This window comes from Aythya ferina, assembly GCF_964211825.1.
Source record: "Aythya ferina genome assembly, chromosome: 1".
In the NCBI taxonomy this organism is placed as follows: domain Eukaryota; kingdom Metazoa; phylum Chordata; class Aves; order Anseriformes; family Anatidae; genus Aythya; species Aythya ferina.
The window spans coordinates 123,106,497-123,125,099 of record NC_140296.1 but is presented as its reverse complement, the minus strand read 5'-3'; the positions used below and the strand labels follow the sequence as shown (position 1 = coordinate 123,125,099).

The following is an 18,603-nucleotide window of genomic DNA, read 5'->3' as shown; positions in this document are numbered from 1 at the left end:
AAACAGACACTGTTATTTGAACTGCATTTTAATAGCTTTATTTAGTAGATACTACCACATAAAATGCACACATTGTGTGCCTTAGGCCCAGAACAATGGCCACCAAGCAGGAGACACCAAACACCTCTCCCCCAAAACGCAGTCCAAAACAGCCGTTGCAATGGTCCAGAACTCAAGAATTGTGTAAGTCACAGCAGCTTCTTGATTACACCCTTCATGCTGTGCTCGCCAGCCTGTGCTCCCCCTGGAAAGGGGCAAAGAATAAAGCTCCTAATCCCAGGGGGTGTTTCCATAACTCCCCTCCCGCTGGGGGAGATGTTAAGCCGTGGCTCCATCTTGGCAGTGCCTTGGCATCCTCCCAATCCTCTCTCTGGTCAGATAGCACAAGGCTTTTTGTTCCACTTCTTCCACGTTCAGGCACAACAGGCTCTGGCGAGGTCCCGTCTGTGACACAAACTCCACTTCACCGCTCCGAAAATTTCTCAGCTGCAGGGGAGCTGAAGGGGAAGGACACAACCTGTAACAGCTCAGCGGATGGCTCCTGCCACGTTCGAGCAAACAAATGTAAAAGCTGCTGGGGGAGGGAAGGCCTCGCAGCAGCTGCTTAGCATCTGCTAGACCACAAAGGATGGGAAGATTAATGAATACAGGATTAAAGCATTTAGCCAGCATTCCTCCAGCTTAGAGGAAACAGACGTTTGCACGGTGGATTTACTGTGAACGATGCACGTCTCACAGAGCTGCAGCACTGAGCTTTGTGTCTTTTCTCACCATCAAGCTGGCCGTACGGTGTCACAGCCAGAGGACAGACCCAAGAGCACAGCATCCTCTGGTGAGCTCAACAAGCAGCCCCTGGACTCACACCCAAGTGCTGGGTGTTAGCACGAGTGGCTTGAGGAGGACATCCCCTTAATAAAACAACTGCAGAGCTGTGGCATGACGTGCTCAGACGCCGCCAGCCCTGAACTCAAAACTCTTCAGCACTGTACATCCTGTGGCCACGGTGAGGATTTCCAGACCTCCTCTTGACTCTACCTGACATCCTGACTAAGGCTGAAAGCTGCTTAGTTTGAAAGCTCACCCAGTAACTCTGGCTGGCCAGAACCCTTCCCATCCCAGGGCTGGAAAACTTGCTGTGAAGGTGAGGGCTTTTTTTAGGTATGAGGCAAACTGCTGAAATAAACTTGTTACCTCAGCTCTGGGGAATGGGAGAGTGGAAAGGGGTTGCTAATAAAACACGTTCTCAGCACCACCACATAAACACACACGCCTCTCATTGGCACCTTAGAACAATGACTATCCTGGCTGTTTAACCAACATGTTTTCCCAGAACCACACATAAAATGTTAACAGAATAGTTCCAAGTTCCTCACCACGACTGCAAGGCTAATTCAGTGCTATTTTTAAGCTTCTGTGTAAAGTAAAACCAATCGTATATAAAAGTCTCTTCATACAACAATATTCTACATTATTTCTGTATTTTTGTAACCATAGCTCTGCTGAGACATCTTCGCCCTATGCTGCAGAGCTCACAATTCCACGGAAATCCTCCAGCGATCCTGTTCTGCGGGCAGTGAAGGCGGTTCTCCTTCCCCGGCATGGTGAGCCGGCTCCTCCCTTCCTTCCCACGCCCACCCAGCGTCACAAAAGCCAGCGGTGTTTGCTCACCAGGCTGCAGGATCTTGGAGGGCTTCCTGTCTAGGCTGAAATCCAGCAGGATGGGGCGGCAGATGAGAGGACTCCTACAAAGGCTCCTTAGGTAGCAAGCGACGGGATCCTCGGGATCCTCGACACACTAAGGGAAGCGTGAGCTGTCAGTGAACGTGCTGAGGGAGGCAGGGAGCCACTAGAAGACCCGTGGCAAAGAGGAACCCAGTCCAGCTGAGGCTCAAGCCCCGCACGCCACAGCCAGTGCCTGAACAAACCACTCACCCCCATCCCAGGAGCTTCCCCGTACTGAACGGACACTCTGCCCCTGCTCTGCACGCAGCTCTGCACGGCTTCCCAATCAGGAAGGCTCAAGCCCAGCATCGCCGCCACGTGCTGGTTCCTGCACAGCACCAGGGCCTCGCCCGTTCCGTCCTCCACCAGCACCCTGCGGAGACAGCGGGCAGGCTGAGGGGTGTCACGTCCCAGAAAATGGGTCTCAGCCAGGAGAGAGGAGTGTTTGTTCACAGCCAGGACGTGAGGAATCGCAGCTCTTAGCTTCGCTGTCCTGTCTTCAGCCCGTCCGTGATCTGCCTGTTCCCTCACGTTTTGTGTAAATCTTTCCCTCCTGCCCTCCTCTCCCCGGACCCGATCCTTACCGTGCACTGGCTTGCCTCACTCCCGTGTGCGATGGGCAGGGCGGGCTGTGTCGGGTGCACTTCCCCTGAAGGAAGAAGAAAGCCACAGCTATGCACGGATGGGCACAGGAGAGAAGGGGAACGGCCGCTGGTTCTCTTAATCCCCCTAATTAAGGATGCAAAGGATTAAAGGATTTCACTGAATTTCCCGTGGATGCCTTGGGAAAAGTCTGCATGGGGTGAAAAAACATGCTGCAAGGTGATGAACCCCAAAAGCGGCACACAGGGGAAAAGCAGAGCACTGAAACGGGATTCTCCCCCTGAATGCCCTCACTCTACCCGCACTCCTGCCTGATATCAGATGCATCCTTCCTATCGGCTGTCATTTTGGTCCCTTCCCAATCTGCACGTCTTTTTCAGACCCCGGAAAAAGAGGTGCTGGAATTGGGATAGGAACTCCTCCCTTCTACCCGGTAGCATGGGATGGATGAGTAGAAAGTGTGCAAGGCTCCTCCCAGATTATCCCCAGCGGCTTGAATACCTCTTTGAAGATGCTGCTGCACAGCGAGCAAACCCACTGCAGGGACAGGGTCAACACACAGGACAAGTGGCATAAAATCCGCGCCTGGGGCAGGTTTTGGAGGTGAAGTTGCAAGTTGGACAGAAACACTAGTGAGGGGGATGAGGCTTTTCCTGCAGGGCTAGAAGAAAAGGGAACATGACAAACGTGAAACAGAGAAACCTTTAACGGGACACTGAAAGGTGAGAACAGACCCTAAACTCACCTGGAAGGAAGAAGTAGGTGAGAAGCTGGCAGAGAGAGGACGGTGACACAGCTGGAGGCAATGTACGTGCAGTAAACGTTGTGGAATCTGCAATATGAGAGGGTAGATGCCAGAAACAGCTCAAAGAAAGTAAATTGACCAGTTTTTTGAGACGGCTGGTCTGGTCTTAATTGCAACATGGTAAAAAATCCTTTGTAGTGAGGGCTGGGGAGACAGAGAGGCATGCAGAAGGGATCAGGAAAGCCCAAACCAGAGGAGAAATGGTTTCAAAGACATTAAAAGGGAGGTCAGATCCAGAGCAGGACCAGATCAGGGACCTAAAGACAGCGGTACCTGGAGATTTTGCGCTCCAAGTTCTGGAAGAGGATCTTGGCTCCAGGAAGCAAACCCCACAGATGCTGCGTATAGGTCGCAGCGATGTAAACGTCCAGCACAGCCGGGGAGCCTGAAGCAACGGAGATGCTGAGCTTCACGCTGTGATCGCTGCCTAGCAGACTCCCTGAGGAGGCAGAGAACAAAACACATCATGAGCTCACGCACAGGCGGCTTAGTCTGTCACTGAGCTGATCCTATTTTCTCTCTCGTCACAGTGAGGCTACTGTTCCATCTGACACATTTCCCAGGCAGAGGATTCCCATAGCCACCACGCACACTGTGCAGTTTCCCCTCTGACATACAGTGGGACACTTCCCCCTGCCCTCAGATACGCAGTTAGCCAAGCGCAGTGGGTCTCTGACACAGAAACAAGCAAGAAACAATCCGTTACCTGAAGAGGCTGTCATGAAATCTTACCTTTCTCCTTGAGAAGGCTGAGAGTCACAGAAGGCTTCTCATTCTTAGGAGAGGCACACAAGATCCTCTCCACTATCTCACCAGAGAAAGAAACCAGGGAACCTCTGAAACTGAGAGCAGACCAGAATCATAGCATTTCCGTCTCGCCTGAAGACAAAGGCAGAGGAAAAAGTCCCGACCAAGATTGCAACAAGAAAGGTCAGTCGGGGTTAAGTGCAGTGCTGTTACTTCAGCCCAGCTTCAGGGGAACTTGCCCTTGAGCACCTGAACGACTGGATACAGGGCAGCTTGCTGCAGCCTACCCCACCCAGCGACAAGAGGCCCCCCCATAACTTGCTTTCTGCTTTTTCAGGTGAAGAAATAACAGAAAAGGGGAGAGAAATGACAGCTTTCCTTCCTGCTTCACTCCTGATTATTTCTCTTAGAGGAGGAAGTCAAGCAAAGAAAAACCCAGCTAACCATAGCACACTGGTAAAGGTTTTGGGGTGTGTGCGTATCATCCCAGATTAAACGTGCTTTGAAAAGGAAAGCTTCCAACCTCATTATTTATTTGAGCCCGTTGCATTAAAAACAAACAAAAGGAAACAAAAACCCTTCCACATTTTCCCTGCTGCACCTGTTTCCACTTCTGACAGGAATTTATTGTGGATCGTTGGCACCTACTCCACACCAGCAGCAGTGCAAGCTTTTTCTGGACACCATTTTGCAGCCACGTAGCCTGCAATCCCTTTAGCTTTGATGAACAGGACAGAGTCAGCCTGGGCTACTTGCACATCGGAGTATTTCTAACCAATACTTGTCGGGCAGATAATTCATTAGTCATTAATTATTCATTTATTAATGTTGTGGTGTCTCCAGCAAAGAAAAAAATTGACCCATTCCATAAGGCACAGCTGCATCTAGCACAGGGCAGACCAACAAACCTGGTGCTCAGTATTTCAGGAATGGAGGCAATTCTCTGGTCCATGCCCGTCAGCACTGCCTTGGCTGCCAGCTGGAATTGGGAGAGAGAGCGACTCAGATGGGTTGCAGTTTATCACAGCCAGAGCAGTCAAGAAACTCTGCATGCTTTCAGGTACTTTACATCAAACTGATGCTTCCTCCCCAGATTAATTCTGAGGCAGGCAAATACAAAGCCCAGCAGTAGCCCCTGATGGAGCTTAGAGCAGAAGGATCTCATTGATGAGATATTCTACACTGGTAAATCTCTGAGCCACTTCTGGAGAGACCCACACGTCACCCACGAAAGCCCAGGGCAGTAACGCAGCGCGTACCTGGCGCTCGGTGGGGCTGGAGAGCCACGTCTCGTGCTGTAAGTGCCAGGTGTCTTGGACAGGCAGGCATAAGGGGCAGGAGGACCTGCCCCAAAACTCCGCTGGCACAGGTGGAAATCTGAGCTTGTCAAACACTTCCAAGTCCTGAGGGAAGAGTGATAAGGCAACGAAGGTGACTATCAAGGGAAGAAGGTGAAAGCCACACAGAAAAGAGGACTGCTGATGAACAATGGTTTCGAGAAAGAAAAACAACCACCACTGAACTCAAAGCTCTGATAGTTTGAACTAAACACAGAACTGAGGCAGCTCCTTGGCAAGCCAGATGGGAATTCCAAGCCTAGAACAGAGAAGTCAGAGGGTGACTAAGCTCGTCTCCCACATGCAATTTAGCAAAAACTCTCCAACAGGAAACAGCGAGACAACCTCCCCCTTACCGAGCAGCGGGGCGCGATGAAACGATACAGCCCGTCCAGGTGCAGGAATGGAAACCATCGCAGCGACTTCCCCATGAAGAGCAGCAGCACCTGGAAGGAGACGGGGAGAGAGAAAGGGAAAAGGTGATGAGAGATGCTAGGAAAAAGGTAGGAAATGGAAAGTAGAGCAGAAAGGGAACAAGCCCAGCAGAGAGTGTCTTGGTTGAATAGAAGGAACTCCCTTGGAGCAGCACAAGGAAGTTACCTGTATAAATACACAGCTGTACCCAAGACAAAACACTCTCCCATTGTTTAGAAATCTAGAGCTTTAAATTATCACACACCCAGCTCCCAACCATATCAAAACACCCCCAAAGCCTTCTCCCGCCTCACTTCTTGCTGTTTCACGCCCTCTTCTCCATCACAGCTGATCTCCTCCAGAGCTGGTTGATTCCCAATCTCTCTGGGGTGGTTCCACAGCACAGCTCTGCCCAGCCACAAAACCGTGGCTTGAAAACTGTTCTGTAGCTCGTGTCCTTCTCCACCTCCTTCTCTGGGTAGTTGGTAATTGCGCAACATCAGACCCTCTTTCTGGGTCACCAAGAATAGCTGAGATACACAGCTGCTTCTTCCAGTGCTGCTCGGGCCCTTCTGACACCTCTCTTCTCTGTCAGGATCCGGCTTGGGATCTTCCAATTTCAGTATTTTTGCCTCTGGGGTTTCCAGCTCAGATGCTGAGGTGCCATTACTCCTTTTCCTCAAAGAGGTGCTGTTTTCACCCCTGCGATCTTTCTGGATTTGTCCTTCCGCAGCACGGAGAACCTGAACGTCCTCGAAGTAGAACTGCACGTAGACACTGAAATGACAAATGGGAGCAATGAAACTCCCTGCTCCCCACAGGTGGCTGCCTAAAACAAACACCCATCTGGCAAAAACACTTCTGGGGAGTGCTCAGCAGGTATTCAGAAAGAGCAGCACGAGAGGGTGAACCAGAGGGCAGCTACCAGGCCGGACGTATTTTGAACAAAATGGAAATGGTGGATTTGTTGCTGATAAAAATCTCCTTTCCTGTAAGTAGCAAAGGATGGTTGCTTTGGCACTGAAATGCTATGCTGATAAGCAGCTCTACCATGACCCAAAATAGGTGTGGAACTGCAGAGTAATGGTTTTACCAGGGCACTGAATAGAGGGACCCACCTGCTTTTTTTCTCCCGCACGTACTCTGGATTTGCCAGCTGCTCCCAGGAGGGAAAATCACTCTGAATGAATCTTTCCACGACAAGCTGATAGTTCTCCACCTGCAAGAGCGATCCTGCAAAGAAAACAGAGAAAGGAGCTGAGCTAATGAAAAGGGAAGACAAAAACAGCAAGCTCAGTTTCCTCATTTACAGTCACGAGGCTGGGCAGTGACAAGTTCAGCATCTCCACACCAAATCTTCTCTTCCTTGTTTTGTAACCGGATGGCAGAACAGCAAAAGCCCAGCACCCTGCAGTTTGGCTCTGCGGGACATACCTACGAGAGCTGTATTGGCAAAGGGGCTCCCATCCCTGTGGGATATCACACAGGGAAGGCTGCTGCTGTTGTCCTGCAGCTGGAGCAAACTGCTCCTGGAGGAGACTCTCAGCACACCTTGCACTATCTGCAACACAAAAGAAGATAAATCAGAGCGTGCACAGCAGCAGCCCAAACCCAGCCTGTGTTCAACACAACACGGCTGAGAAAAGCGGCCTCATTCCCTAGCATGAGGAACAGGGGAAAGGACAGCAGCTGTAAGGAGAACTGGGAAATCTCGGGGCGCAGACGGTAAAGGGAACTAGGCACTTACCGCTCGGGGCTGGAAACTTCCTGCCCAGAGCGTGCAGTAGGACCAGGCCAGCCTGCGATTCAGCTCCTGGGTGCCCATGTGTTGTGCCTCCACGGGGGAGAGCAGCTGTGAGGGACAGAAACCTTCCCAGCTCTTCTGTTCTGCCACGCCACGCAGTGCTGAGAGAGATGGGATCTGGCATGGGGGATCCAGGGTCAAATACTAAGAGAATAGGAAAAAAAAAGATAAGTAGTAACAATAATAATGATAAGAGCAGAGTTTCTTCCCATCAGATAAACAGAAAACAGCTCACAGAGCATTTACCTTCCTCAGTGGACACTGGTGTGTTTTTGCTAGGATTTCGTTACAGATATCTCTTGTTTCCTCTCTGCCGGGTACCACAGCCTGCAGAAGGGGGGCAAGGAACTTCTCTGCAGCTCCAGGGTTTTGGTGTACTGAGCTACGCAACAGTTGCTGGTGCCCAAAGAAACAAGAAAACCTGAAAAAAAAAAAACGCATTAGTAGACCTCACTTTTCAGTGGGTTTTGCATGTAAGTCAGGTTAGATGTTAGGAAGAACTTCTTCACTGAAAGGGTTGTGAGGCATTGGAACAGGCTGCCCAGGGAAGTGGTGGAGTCACCATCCCTGGAAGTCTTCAAAAGACGTTTAGATGTAGAGCTTAGGGATATGGTTTAGTGGGGACTGTTAGCGTTAGGTCAGAGGTTGGACTCGATGATCTTGAGGTCTCTTCCAACCTAGAAATTCTGTGATTCTGTGATTCAGGGATTCTGTCTGCTTGTTACAAGTAAATGTGCGGACAAGAATTAAGGAAAGTGCAAAAAGAAGGCAAAGTGATTAAAAAAGGAACATTTAAGGGTGATGCACATTGAAGCCAGGCGAGCAGACAAGGAACAGGAAGAGATACAGAAATGGACAGACTGGCAAAACCTCAAAAGTCAAGCGGACGAAAAACCCGCATGAAGATAACCTCCCTCTAAGTCACACAAATGGACCTCCACGCAGTCTTCCTAAGCTTGATAATGATTACTCATGTTAGGCATACTTGGTTTTCTTTTACAGGATGCAAAAGTCACAAGACAGAACAAAACAACCACAGATTGCTCTTGTTCTGATATTTTCCTTGCGCTGGGTTCCTTTCAGAAGCCTACCTCACCGCTTTGAACACCTGAAAGTGATGGCACTTCCAGTCAAAACAAAGTCTTAACAACAGAAGGTGAAATCAAGTCAAGAGAGAGAGTAACTAACTCACTGCAACAACTTTCAGGCAGTAGCAGAACTTAGCAGTGACATTTGAAGCTAATGAAAACTAAAACTTATAGCTAGCATCATTCCCGGAGCAAAACCAAAGCTGTTTTATTGGAAAGCGTGGTAAAAAATCACAATGCCAGTAAAAGAGAGGAAGACAGAGCATTCTGCAAACTGCTGTTTGTCTGGGTGATCAACCCTAACTATTCCAGAACAAACTTCTCCTGTGAGGAACTACGACGTGAGAGTCTTTATATTGTCTGTGATTTGGTTCTAGCAGTTCCCAGCTCCAGCCTCAGTGCCCACGCTCATTTACCAAGCAACCCAGGTTGGAAGGTGCACGTCCCTACAGTGCCTCTGTGCTTCAGAGCAAGGCTGTGTAGGTGGGAGTCAGTCAGCACGTGCTCTGGAGCACTGCAGCTTCCAGAGAGCAGTGGGCTTACTGCACGTGGACCTGAAAAAAAGCCCGTCATTTCCTCTGTAAGGTACAAGCACCCAGCCTTGATGTGAAACCTAATAAATGGTTGGCTTAGGCCAGTTAACCAGAAGCAATTGGTGCTGCCATCAGTCTTCAAGCACGCAAATTTTGCAAACGTGTGGTTTCTATGATGCCCAGGTAGCTCAGCAAGCACATTTGCACAACGCCTGACTTGAGAACTACGCTCACCTCTGCTCAAACGTCTCCAGGAGGCTGACCAGCCAGAGGTAGCACGGCATGTCGAGATTATAGCGGAAGAGCAGCTGTAAGTAGAGGTTTCCTGAAGTGGCCGGCGGCTGGTAAGGGGTGCTGAGCCTTGAGAAACTCTTCAGCGTGACGGTGCTGTTCAGGCAAGCACCGAGTACAATGGAAGGAGAGGACACCACAGGCTTCTGTATGAGGTGGACATCGATGAGCTGAGAGACAGACATCACAGTTTAAGATAGGAAATGAGCAGGCTGCCACGAAGCCATCACATGGAGCAGATCTCCATGCTGCAACCCCCCCATGGGTGGAGGAGCCCCCGGTGGAGCAGGTGGATGTGGCCTGGAGGAGGCTGTGGCCCACAGGATTAGGTTTTCTGACAGGAGCTGCAGCCCATAGAAGAGCCTGGAGCAGCCTGGGAAGAAGCGGAGGTGATGGGAAGGTGGTTTGAGTTTGTTTCTCACTTTCTCACACTATTTTTAATCAGCAATAAATGGATTTTTCCCAGTTTGAGTCTGTTCTGCCCGTGATAGTAATTGGCAAGTGATCTCCCTGTCCTTATCTCAACTCAAGAGCTTTTTCCCCCCATTTTATTTTCTTCTCCCGCCTGGCTGAGGAGGAGGAGCTATAAAGCAGCTCGGTTGACAGCTGGCCAAGATCAACCCACCAGACCTCACAACTTTACCTCCACGCATGCCCCTGGCCGCAGTCCACGCGCGGAGTTCAGCAACTGCTGGTAAGCGAGGCACAAGCAGACTTTGTTATCGAGTTCATAGAGACCAGCTTGGGCATTGAGTATTTTGGTGACGGTTCCCTAAATAAAAAGCAAACGGAAAGTTACAATTCAGGATTGTAGCCCAGAGTATAAGAGACTCACAGGACTGAGTGACAGGGAAATAAATTCAGGATGACAACGAGATCTTGCAGGCCAGGAGCTGAAGCCCTGGTGCATGAGTGGGTGAAGGCTAATGCTACAAATCCTTACCACGTATGAGATCATCTTGGACTTTCTGGTTGATCCTAGCCTCTCCTCTTCAACTCTCAGTTCTACGGAATCACTGAGCTGCTCTGTGGCCCCAAGGGAAGCAGGCAGAGAGGATTCTCCTTGCCAAGCACTGTCCAATGACTGCTCCTTTACGTGCTCCGCAGAGTAAGGCAGAAGGCAGGAAGAAACACCAGTGACAAACATCCTTTGCCCAGATTTCTTCAGGCCGGACACACTCAGGCCTGTTATTGTGTACCTGCGACCCAACTGGAGAGCATGGTGCCATGCCAGCTGGCTGGGCGTCTAGAGCAGAGAAAGAGAAAGCGGCATCAGCATCTCCTGCATGGGAAACATGTTATTATTGCCAACCCCACCTAAAAAATCTCTTCTTTTGAGAGGATCACCTCACACTCTTACTAAAAGGGTGATATCTGCAAGATGCTCAAGGGCAGAAGGGAGGAGGGTTGTACCTCTGCAGGGCATAGCAAGAGACTGTGGTACGTGGGCTATTGTAGGCTGCGTGGAGTAAGACAAGAAGTGTCACTAGTAAAAGGACACGTCAATCAAACTGAGAAGTCAAGGGCAAGCTTCCAAGAATGGATTGACCAACAGGTACACAAGTGAAAAAACTGTGGGCAAACTCCAAGGGCTTACCTGCACCAGCACAGGGACGCTAACAGCTGAGGTGAAGCACTTCAGAAAGAGGAAGAAGAATGTCTTCCGGTGAATACAAAGGAGAGGGCTGCGCCTGGCCAGTTCACCTGCCACGTTGAGTTTTGGCCTCTTCTTACATTGAATCCTAGAGGACGATTGAGGAAGCACAGGACATCAGAAATGGAAGAACTCGAAGCATCTCAAAACCAAATTACACCAACACATAGCATGCACCTTCCGGCCATAAAGGATCTAACAAAGCCATGCGGGCCATTTCTCAGAGAGGTTTTCAAAACAACATGTGGCTACAAAATGCTTACTCTAACTTTTCATATACTAAATCCCTTCGACATTTTTAAAATCCTTAATACTTGAAGACAGCAGGATCGTGTTGAAAAAATTCATGTTCCAAGACAAGAGCCAGATTACAAAAAGCTTTACCACAAACAAGAAGCCAGTTATAGGTTGAAAGGGGAAAAAAGAAAGTCACAAGCAATTCTGCAGCAGAAAACAGAACTCGGTTTCGTAGATCCATGCAATATGAAACTCTGAAGTCCCTAAGCCTATAAACAAAAGCGGCCTGAAAGCAACATCAGTCTTATTGACAAACTTGTCAGACTAAAAGAGCAGCAAAACTGAAAGCAGATGAGAGGAGAAAAGGGTGGCATATATTTAGTCATTTCACGGTTTCACTTCAGAAAATGAAGGAAAAAGAAAACACACCAACAAACATTTTTCTTTTAAAGAAACAAATACTTACCATTTTCACTTAAACACCTACTGAACTTCAAAATAACCCTTCCACTTACCCTGAACAAAGAAAATGTTGATTCTTAGACAAAGAATATTATGTAATTAAATAAGTTTTTAAAAATAAACGCCAGGACCTCAACGTACACAAGTCCCAAGAACAATATTTGATGAACTTTATTAACATCTTTAAGGAAGGAACATGGAAAAGTGGTCAGATATCAGGGACCAGCAGAGAAGCTTGAGGTTAACCAAAGTCTAATAGCGTATACACTGAAACATGAAAAAAGTTTTCTTGTTTAAAGTTGTTAAGCTAAAACAAACACTTATGCTCAAATAAGTTGTTCACAAGCAGAAAGCCCATTAAACCAGAAGAACCTAAAGCAACCTCACTAGTCCATTTTTAGTGTTGCATCTGGAGTTGTCTGCTCACGAAGATAAAACATTATCTAGCACAACCTGAAGTGATGAACCCGAGTAAGACTTGCAGTTCCTTTGGCTACTTTTTCCCCTGTCAGAAAAGGGGAAGAGCATCTCTGGTCATAGGCTTGCCAAGCTGGTGAAGAGGGCTTCAAACTGGAGTTGCCAGGGGAGGGGAACCTCACTCCATCCTGCTCCTCCCAGTTTGACACCAGTGTCAGTGATAGTGGTTGTAGTTTAGGGTCCTGAGGGCAGCGAGGAGGGAGCACAGCAAGCTCATTACCTTGGGCTTTGGGAGAACAGATTTTGGCTTCTTCAGGGATTTACTTGGTAGAGTACCATGGGACAAAGCCCTGGAGGGAAGAGGGGCCCAAGAAACCTGGTTAATATTCGAGGAGCTCCTCCTCCAAACTCAGGAGCGATGCATCCCAACAAAGAGGGAGTTGTGCAAAAATGCCAGGAGGCCTGCGTAGATGAATAAGGATCTCCTGGCCAAACTCAAACAGAACAAGGAGGCCTACAGAGGGTGGAAACAAGGCCAGGTAGCCTGGGAGGGATACAGAGAAATCATCCAAATAGCCAGGGATCGGGTTAGGAAAGCTAAAGCCCTATTAGAATTAAACTTGGTTAGGGACATCATGGGCAACATGAAAGGCTTCTGTAGGTACACTGGTGATAAAAGGAAGATTTGGGAAATTGTGAGCCCTCTCTGGAAGGAAATGGGAGACCTGGTCACCTGGATGCAGAGAGGGCTGAAGTACTCAATAGGGGAAGAGCAATGGACATCATCTACCTGGACTTGTGCAAAGCATTTGACACTGTGCCCCATGATATCCTTGTCTCTAAATTGGAGAGACGTGGATTTGATGGATTTGATGGATGGACCACTTGGTGGGTAAGGAATTGGCTGGGTGGTTGTGTTCAGACAGTTGTGGACAATGGCTCGATGGCCAAGGGGAGATCAGGAACGAGTGGTGTTCCTCTGGGGTCAGTATTGGGACCGGCGCTGTTTAATGTCTTTGTCAGTGACATGGACAGTGGGACTGAGTGCACCCTCAGCAGGTTTGCCAGTGACAGCAAGCTGAGTGGTGTGGTCGACACGCTGGAGGGAAGGGATCCCATCCAGAGGGACCTAAACAGGCCTGGGAGGTGGGCCTGGGCAAACCTCATCAAGTTCAAGAAGGCCAAGTGCAAGGTCCTGCACCTTGGCTGAAGCAATCCCAAGCACAAATACAGAGTGGGCAATGAATGAATTGAGAGAAGCTCTGAGGAGAAAGATCTGGGGGTGTCGGTGGATTAGAAGCTCAACATGAGCCAGCAATATGAGCTTGCAGCCCCAAAAGCTAACTGTATCCTGGGCTGCATCAAAAGCAGCATGGGCAGCAGGGTGAGGGAGGTGATTGTCCCCCTCTGCTCTGCTCTTGTGAAACCCCACCTGGAGCCCTGGCTTCAGCTCTGGATCCCCCAGCACAAGAAGGATGTGGGGCTGTTAGAACAAGTCCAGCGGGCAACAAGGATGATCAAAGAGCTGGAGCAGCTCTCCTATGAAGACAGGCTGGGGGAGTTGCAGTATTTACTCAGAGGGTGGTGAGGCACTGCAACAGGTTGCCCAGAGAAGAGGTAGATGTCCCAGCCCTGGAAGTGTTCAAAGTTGGATGGAGCTTGGAGCAACCTGGTCTTTAAGGTCCCTTCCAGCCCAAACCATTCTATGAATTTCATGTACTGTAAGTACCATTTCCACTGAAGAGAACAGCTAACTCTTAGTATCAGACATCTAACTGGCACCTTTATCTCAGCAACCTGTTAAGAACTTGACCAGTGGTATATACCAATTTCATATTTGAAAGTAATTCTGGATTCTAATGATACTTTTGTTTCACTGTAAGTAAAAAAAAATAAGGAAAAAAATGGTGCTAAGCAAAGTAGTGAACTTTAGCCTCAGCAAGAGTTCTTTCGAGTGATCATTTTGTTCTCATGCTTCTTCTGTAGTAGATAAACTGTAATTATTTCCTGATGTATTTTGACTACTTTGCCAAAATACATAAAAAAAATAATCAAGTAAACTCCTGAAAAATAGCTTATGGATGAAAAGTGGCTTTATTCCGTAACGTTTACTCCCATCACTTACCATCCTGCTCCCACCTGTGTTGCAGGAGCATAACGTGGCCCTTCCTAAGCCAAGCACTCTCTGTGATACCTGCCAAACCAGAGCAGCAGCACCACGTCGCCAATGACCGCGCCAGGCGTTTACCTGGAGGCAAGCAGCGGCTCAGCCGACGCCGGGTAGATGACTGCAGTGCTCTCAGGTACTTTCTTCGGGAGGAGATTTACCGGTATGGGATCCAAGAGGATTTCTAGGTACCCTGCTGCACCCTGGTCTGCCTGCGGTACGTATGCCCAGCTTGGGAAGAGGAACAGGGACTCCAGCCACTCGAGTTCAAAATGCAGGAGCTAAGGCAAAAGACAGAGAAATAAAACCTTGAGATGAATTACAGTGTTTTTCTCAGCATTGCTTACTAATTTGCCGTTACAGACATCATAAACTCTACCGCTGGGCTTCATTACTAAATGAGAGCAGTGTTTTCTACCCACTTCCCTGTCTTGCACAGAGAACTTCTGGCCTTCCAGATGCAAATCTGGTGAAGATTTGCTGAGCTTTACAACGAGCATTTCCTGAATGATATCATTCCCTCCGCGAGGCTTTGTTATTTCCAGGCTATTTTTCTAAAATTCTTGCTTGCCCTCCTTTGCCATGTTTTGCGTTAGAAGTTGATACCAACACAACTAATTCACTTTGGGCTATTCTTCACTTCCCTGGCAGGTACAACAACCTCGCTGCTCTTTCATCGCCATTCTAGGGGTTACCTAGTACTTAGACTCCCCGTCCTATGACCTTTAAGAGGCTTTTTGTATGACAGCACTGTCACACAAGTTACTACTTCCTCAAAGTATGTCATCAGTGCATCACTGAACAACCACTACAGTTCTCCAGAAAGTTATTTTCTTCACCGCTGGCTGAAATTCAACAAAACCAGGATTCTACGATCTCCATGTCTCCCAGGCCACCTCGTGCTGTTCAGAGCGTAACAGAACTGTACATCAGGCTCACTCATCTCTTTCTCCAGGCCAGTTTATTCAATATTTGCTCTCCTGGCAATGACAAATTTGACATGTTCCATCCTCTCCCCAGGATGTGAGCTTGCCGTTTTCATGTCAGTTACATAGATGTCTTATTTTTCTCACTGCAGACCCTGGCAAAGCATTTGAAGCCTGTGGAGCTCTGAGACAGAGCCCCAGAAGCAGTAATAGACACAGAATCCCTCCGACAAACAACATACCTCACAAGGAATTATCCCAGTATTGTCCTTCACATATAGGCAACCATCTACCAACTTCTCTTTGTCCTCTTGCCTTCCATCTGTTAAATAGCCAACCAAGATCAGGTAAGCCCTCGGCAAAGAGCTGTGCGTGGGTAAAGCACCTTTTCCTTGACGAGCCCATTCTTTAAATTCTTTAGTGCTCCAGGTCAGGTGGCTGCAGCATGGCATGCACTGCTGGCTCTTTAGGTCAGAGATGGAGATGAAACTGGAAAAAAATGAAAAGGAAGAACATAGAAGCATGAATTCAGCCTGCAAAGCTTAGGGATTACAGTGATCTTTGGAGTGGACAAAGCTTGACCAAGTCAGAAAAGCCTTAGCTGTTGGCAGGGTTTGATGATACCACATGGCACGAATCAACCCATTCACTGGCATTTATCAAGGATCTCCCTCAGCCCAGCCAACAGGTCTGTTCTGCCCAAGTATCCCCTCCGAAAACAGACACCCTTTGCTGCTACAGACACCTGAGTAGGCAGAAGACCTGAAAAATGTAATAACTGAGAGCTGACAAAAGGGAACGTTTTCAGGTTTTTTTAGTAACGGGGGGGGGGGAGGTGGGAGAGAGGAGAGTTATTAAAGACATTTTTGGCTTGAATGGGAGACTGAGAAAGCCAAACAACTGCTCAAGACACCTTATATGGCAGTAATGAACATAGGTAAACACCAACTAATTCCGTCATCTAGTGTGAAAAGGGCTGAACTGTAGCCAAAGCAAGGCTGAACAACTTCTAGATGAAGGCTGTGCCAGTTTCGGAACAGATTTGCTCCTGTGGATAACTCACACAATACAAAGTGGTGAGATAAGTCAGTAATCTTAGGCTGTGTCTTCACCTGTAAGAACACAGCCAAGTGAGCCCTGAATCTTTCCATCCACATGCTGAGCCTTGGCAGGGCGTGAGAAGGAAGAGCAACGCTGACATCAACCACAGTTGAGGCTCTCCCCACCTGAGCGTCTATCATGCTTGGACTAACCACAGTATCGAATATGGAAGAACAAAATAGCATCCTCACTGGACTGTAAGCTGGCTGGCTGTGCTAGAGAATTAACAAAAGTCCTCTCTCCATGCTAACAGCAATACTGTAAGAGTTATTACTATTACCAGTCTCCGGCTAGTGATTTGGTACTTGTTTCCACTGAGGCTGGCTGACAATTTCAGGTTGTGAAACTGCAGCTGTATTCGCAACACCCACTTCTTCAGGAGCAGGAGATAACCACATTCAGAGAATATGAATTTGAAAAACTTCACTTGGTAAGTCAGGTATCAATAGTTCAAAGCCAGAAACTAGTCTAGACGAGTGATGGGTCTGTGTAAGCTATAAATAGTACTTGTATAAAAAATTAATCAGAAGAGATAAACACATGCAGGTACTTGTGTATTTGGCACCTCAACTGGAAAAGGATGAGCTGAAAAGGATATAAGCAAACTGCTGCATCCTCAGACATACAGCAAAATTGGGACTGATATTGATGCCTATGATCTACAAGCAGAACACAGTGTTGTTCCTGTTTTCATTACACGTGCTGATTGTTTTTTGGAGAAATGAAAACTACAGGAGTACGCTGGATCCTGGTTATCACATTGATAATGACCAATCCCTCCTCTGGTGCTCCCGAGCTCGAAGGCTGACTGCGGGCACCATATGCTTACAAACAGCCCAGTAGCCTCACATACAAGGGGTTTTAACAAACCTTCCCCCACCATGAGTTGGAGATGGCAGAAATAGATCCAGGTGATCCAGACCATCCAATGTGGACCCTTCTCAGCAAGCTGCATGCTTTTCATGACAGCAGAAATCCAAAAGGCTTCTACCCACTAAAACAAGGAGGTAGTCTATCCTAGATTCCTGCTTCACAAACCTCAGCGGGCTAGCACCGACGGGTGCCAGTGCAGCCCCACGGGATCCATCTGTGCACCATCCCGCTCTCAGCACCATGCCCCACTTGGCTTCCACACCCTCCCCACCGCAGACTAGTGGAGCCGGCGCTTCATCATACCCACAAGAGCAATCGGGGGCAGGTGGAAGCCAAGAGGACGCGTGCGGTTACCCGTCTGCAACAACAGCCCTCCCACCCCCGGCATCCGGGGCAGGCAGCGCAGCGCTGCTTTGGCTGCTGCTGCTGCTGCTGCTGGAGGTGCTGGTGATGCTCCTGCTGGTCGTGGTGGTGATGCTGGTGGTGCTGGTGATGCTGGTGGGGGTGATGCTGGTGGTGGTGATGCTGGTGGTGGTGCTGGTCCTGCTGGTGGTGCTGCATGCTGCTGGTGGTGGTGGTGATATTGGTGGTGATGCTGCTGATCGTGATGCTCCTGCTGGTGGTGCTGGTCCTGCTGGTGGTACTGGTGATGCTGGTGGTGGTGCTGGTCCTGCTGCTGGTCTCAGTGGTGGTACTGGAGGTGCTGCACCCCCAGCCCAGCCCCGCGCCCCCTGGCTGCACCCGGAGCCTGCTGTGTGGGTGTCTCCACCTCATGCCCGACCTCCTCCCGTCCCCTGTCCCGTCCCTCGTCCCCTGTCCCCGTCCCGTCACCTGTATCCGAGCGGCAGCTCCCCGCGCCCCGCTCCCCTCAGGCACCCCAGCACCGCGGCCAGCTCTGGTGATGGCGGCGGCTCCGCTCCGCCCGACCCCTGTCGGCTTGGCAGCGCTCGGCGGGCGAAGTCCTCGGCAGCCTGCAGCCAGCGGAGCTCCTGCGGAGAAGCAGACACACGGGGCCTCAGCATGGCGGGGCCGGGAGCCCCGGGGGGACCCAAGGGACGCGGGGGGACCCGAAGAAACCCGGGGCTCCCTCACCGCCGCGCTGGGCTCCGCCATGATGGCGGCCGGGCTCGGCACCACGGCAACGGGGCGGCGGCGGGAAGCGCGCGGGGCCCGCCGGGACCCCCCCCCCACCTTGTTCGCCTCTGCTCAGTGTGTGGAGGCTTGCGGGGTGGGGAAGTTTTTCTGACATTGGTGTTGTTTTGTTTTTAATTTTGTTTTGTTTTTGGAAGGCCCAAGGGCCGTGCAGAGCGATGCCTCGTGCACTCGTGTGGTGGTGTGAGGTGAATGTGATCGCTCCGTGAGAGCTGTGGTTCCCCCCCCCTCCTCGTTCCATCTCTCCCTTTAGGAACTGTTTTTGTGCTG

The 18,603-nt window shown here is 49.5% G+C and overlaps 1 protein-coding gene across 4 annotated transcripts; it reads right to left on the bottom strand.

Moving 5' to 3' along the window:
* Positions 1–12: 12 nt before the first annotated feature.
* Positions 13–18,340, bottom strand: CTC1 (CST telomere replication complex component 1). 4 transcript variants are annotated; one of them, XM_084500997.1, is made up of 24 exons: positions 18,274–18,309; positions 18,013–18,170; positions 15,450–15,696; positions 14,363–14,562; positions 10,942–11,086; positions 10,288–10,590; positions 9,988–10,116; positions 9,288–9,514; positions 7,679–7,853; positions 7,376–7,576; positions 7,063–7,189; positions 6,747–6,861; positions 5,943–6,405; positions 5,571–5,660; positions 5,137–5,280; positions 4,786–4,856; positions 3,863–3,972; positions 3,404–3,569; positions 3,071–3,157; positions 2,827–2,986; positions 2,307–2,371; positions 1,933–2,095; positions 1,669–1,795; positions 13–497 (listed from the first exon to the last, which is right to left on the bottom strand). In XM_084500997.1, the coding sequence occupies exons 1-24, from the start codon at positions 18,292–18,294 to the stop codon at positions 319–321; spliced, it is 3,873 nt and encodes a 1,290-aa protein (XP_084357123.1). In that variant the 5' UTR covers positions 18,295–18,309; the 3' UTR covers positions 13–318. The 4 variants fall into 4 exon arrangements, 3 of the variants coding, with proteins under 3 accessions (XP_084357123.1, XP_084357124.1, XP_084357125.1); XM_084500998.1 differs by lacking the exons at positions 18,013–18,170; positions 18,274–18,309 and adding an exon at positions 17,485–17,914; XR_014686281.1 differs by lacking the exons at positions 1,669–1,795; positions 1,933–2,095 and having other exon boundaries at positions 403–497; positions 2,307–2,451; positions 18,274–18,339.
* Between the last annotated feature and the right edge of the window lie 263 nt (positions 18,341–18,603).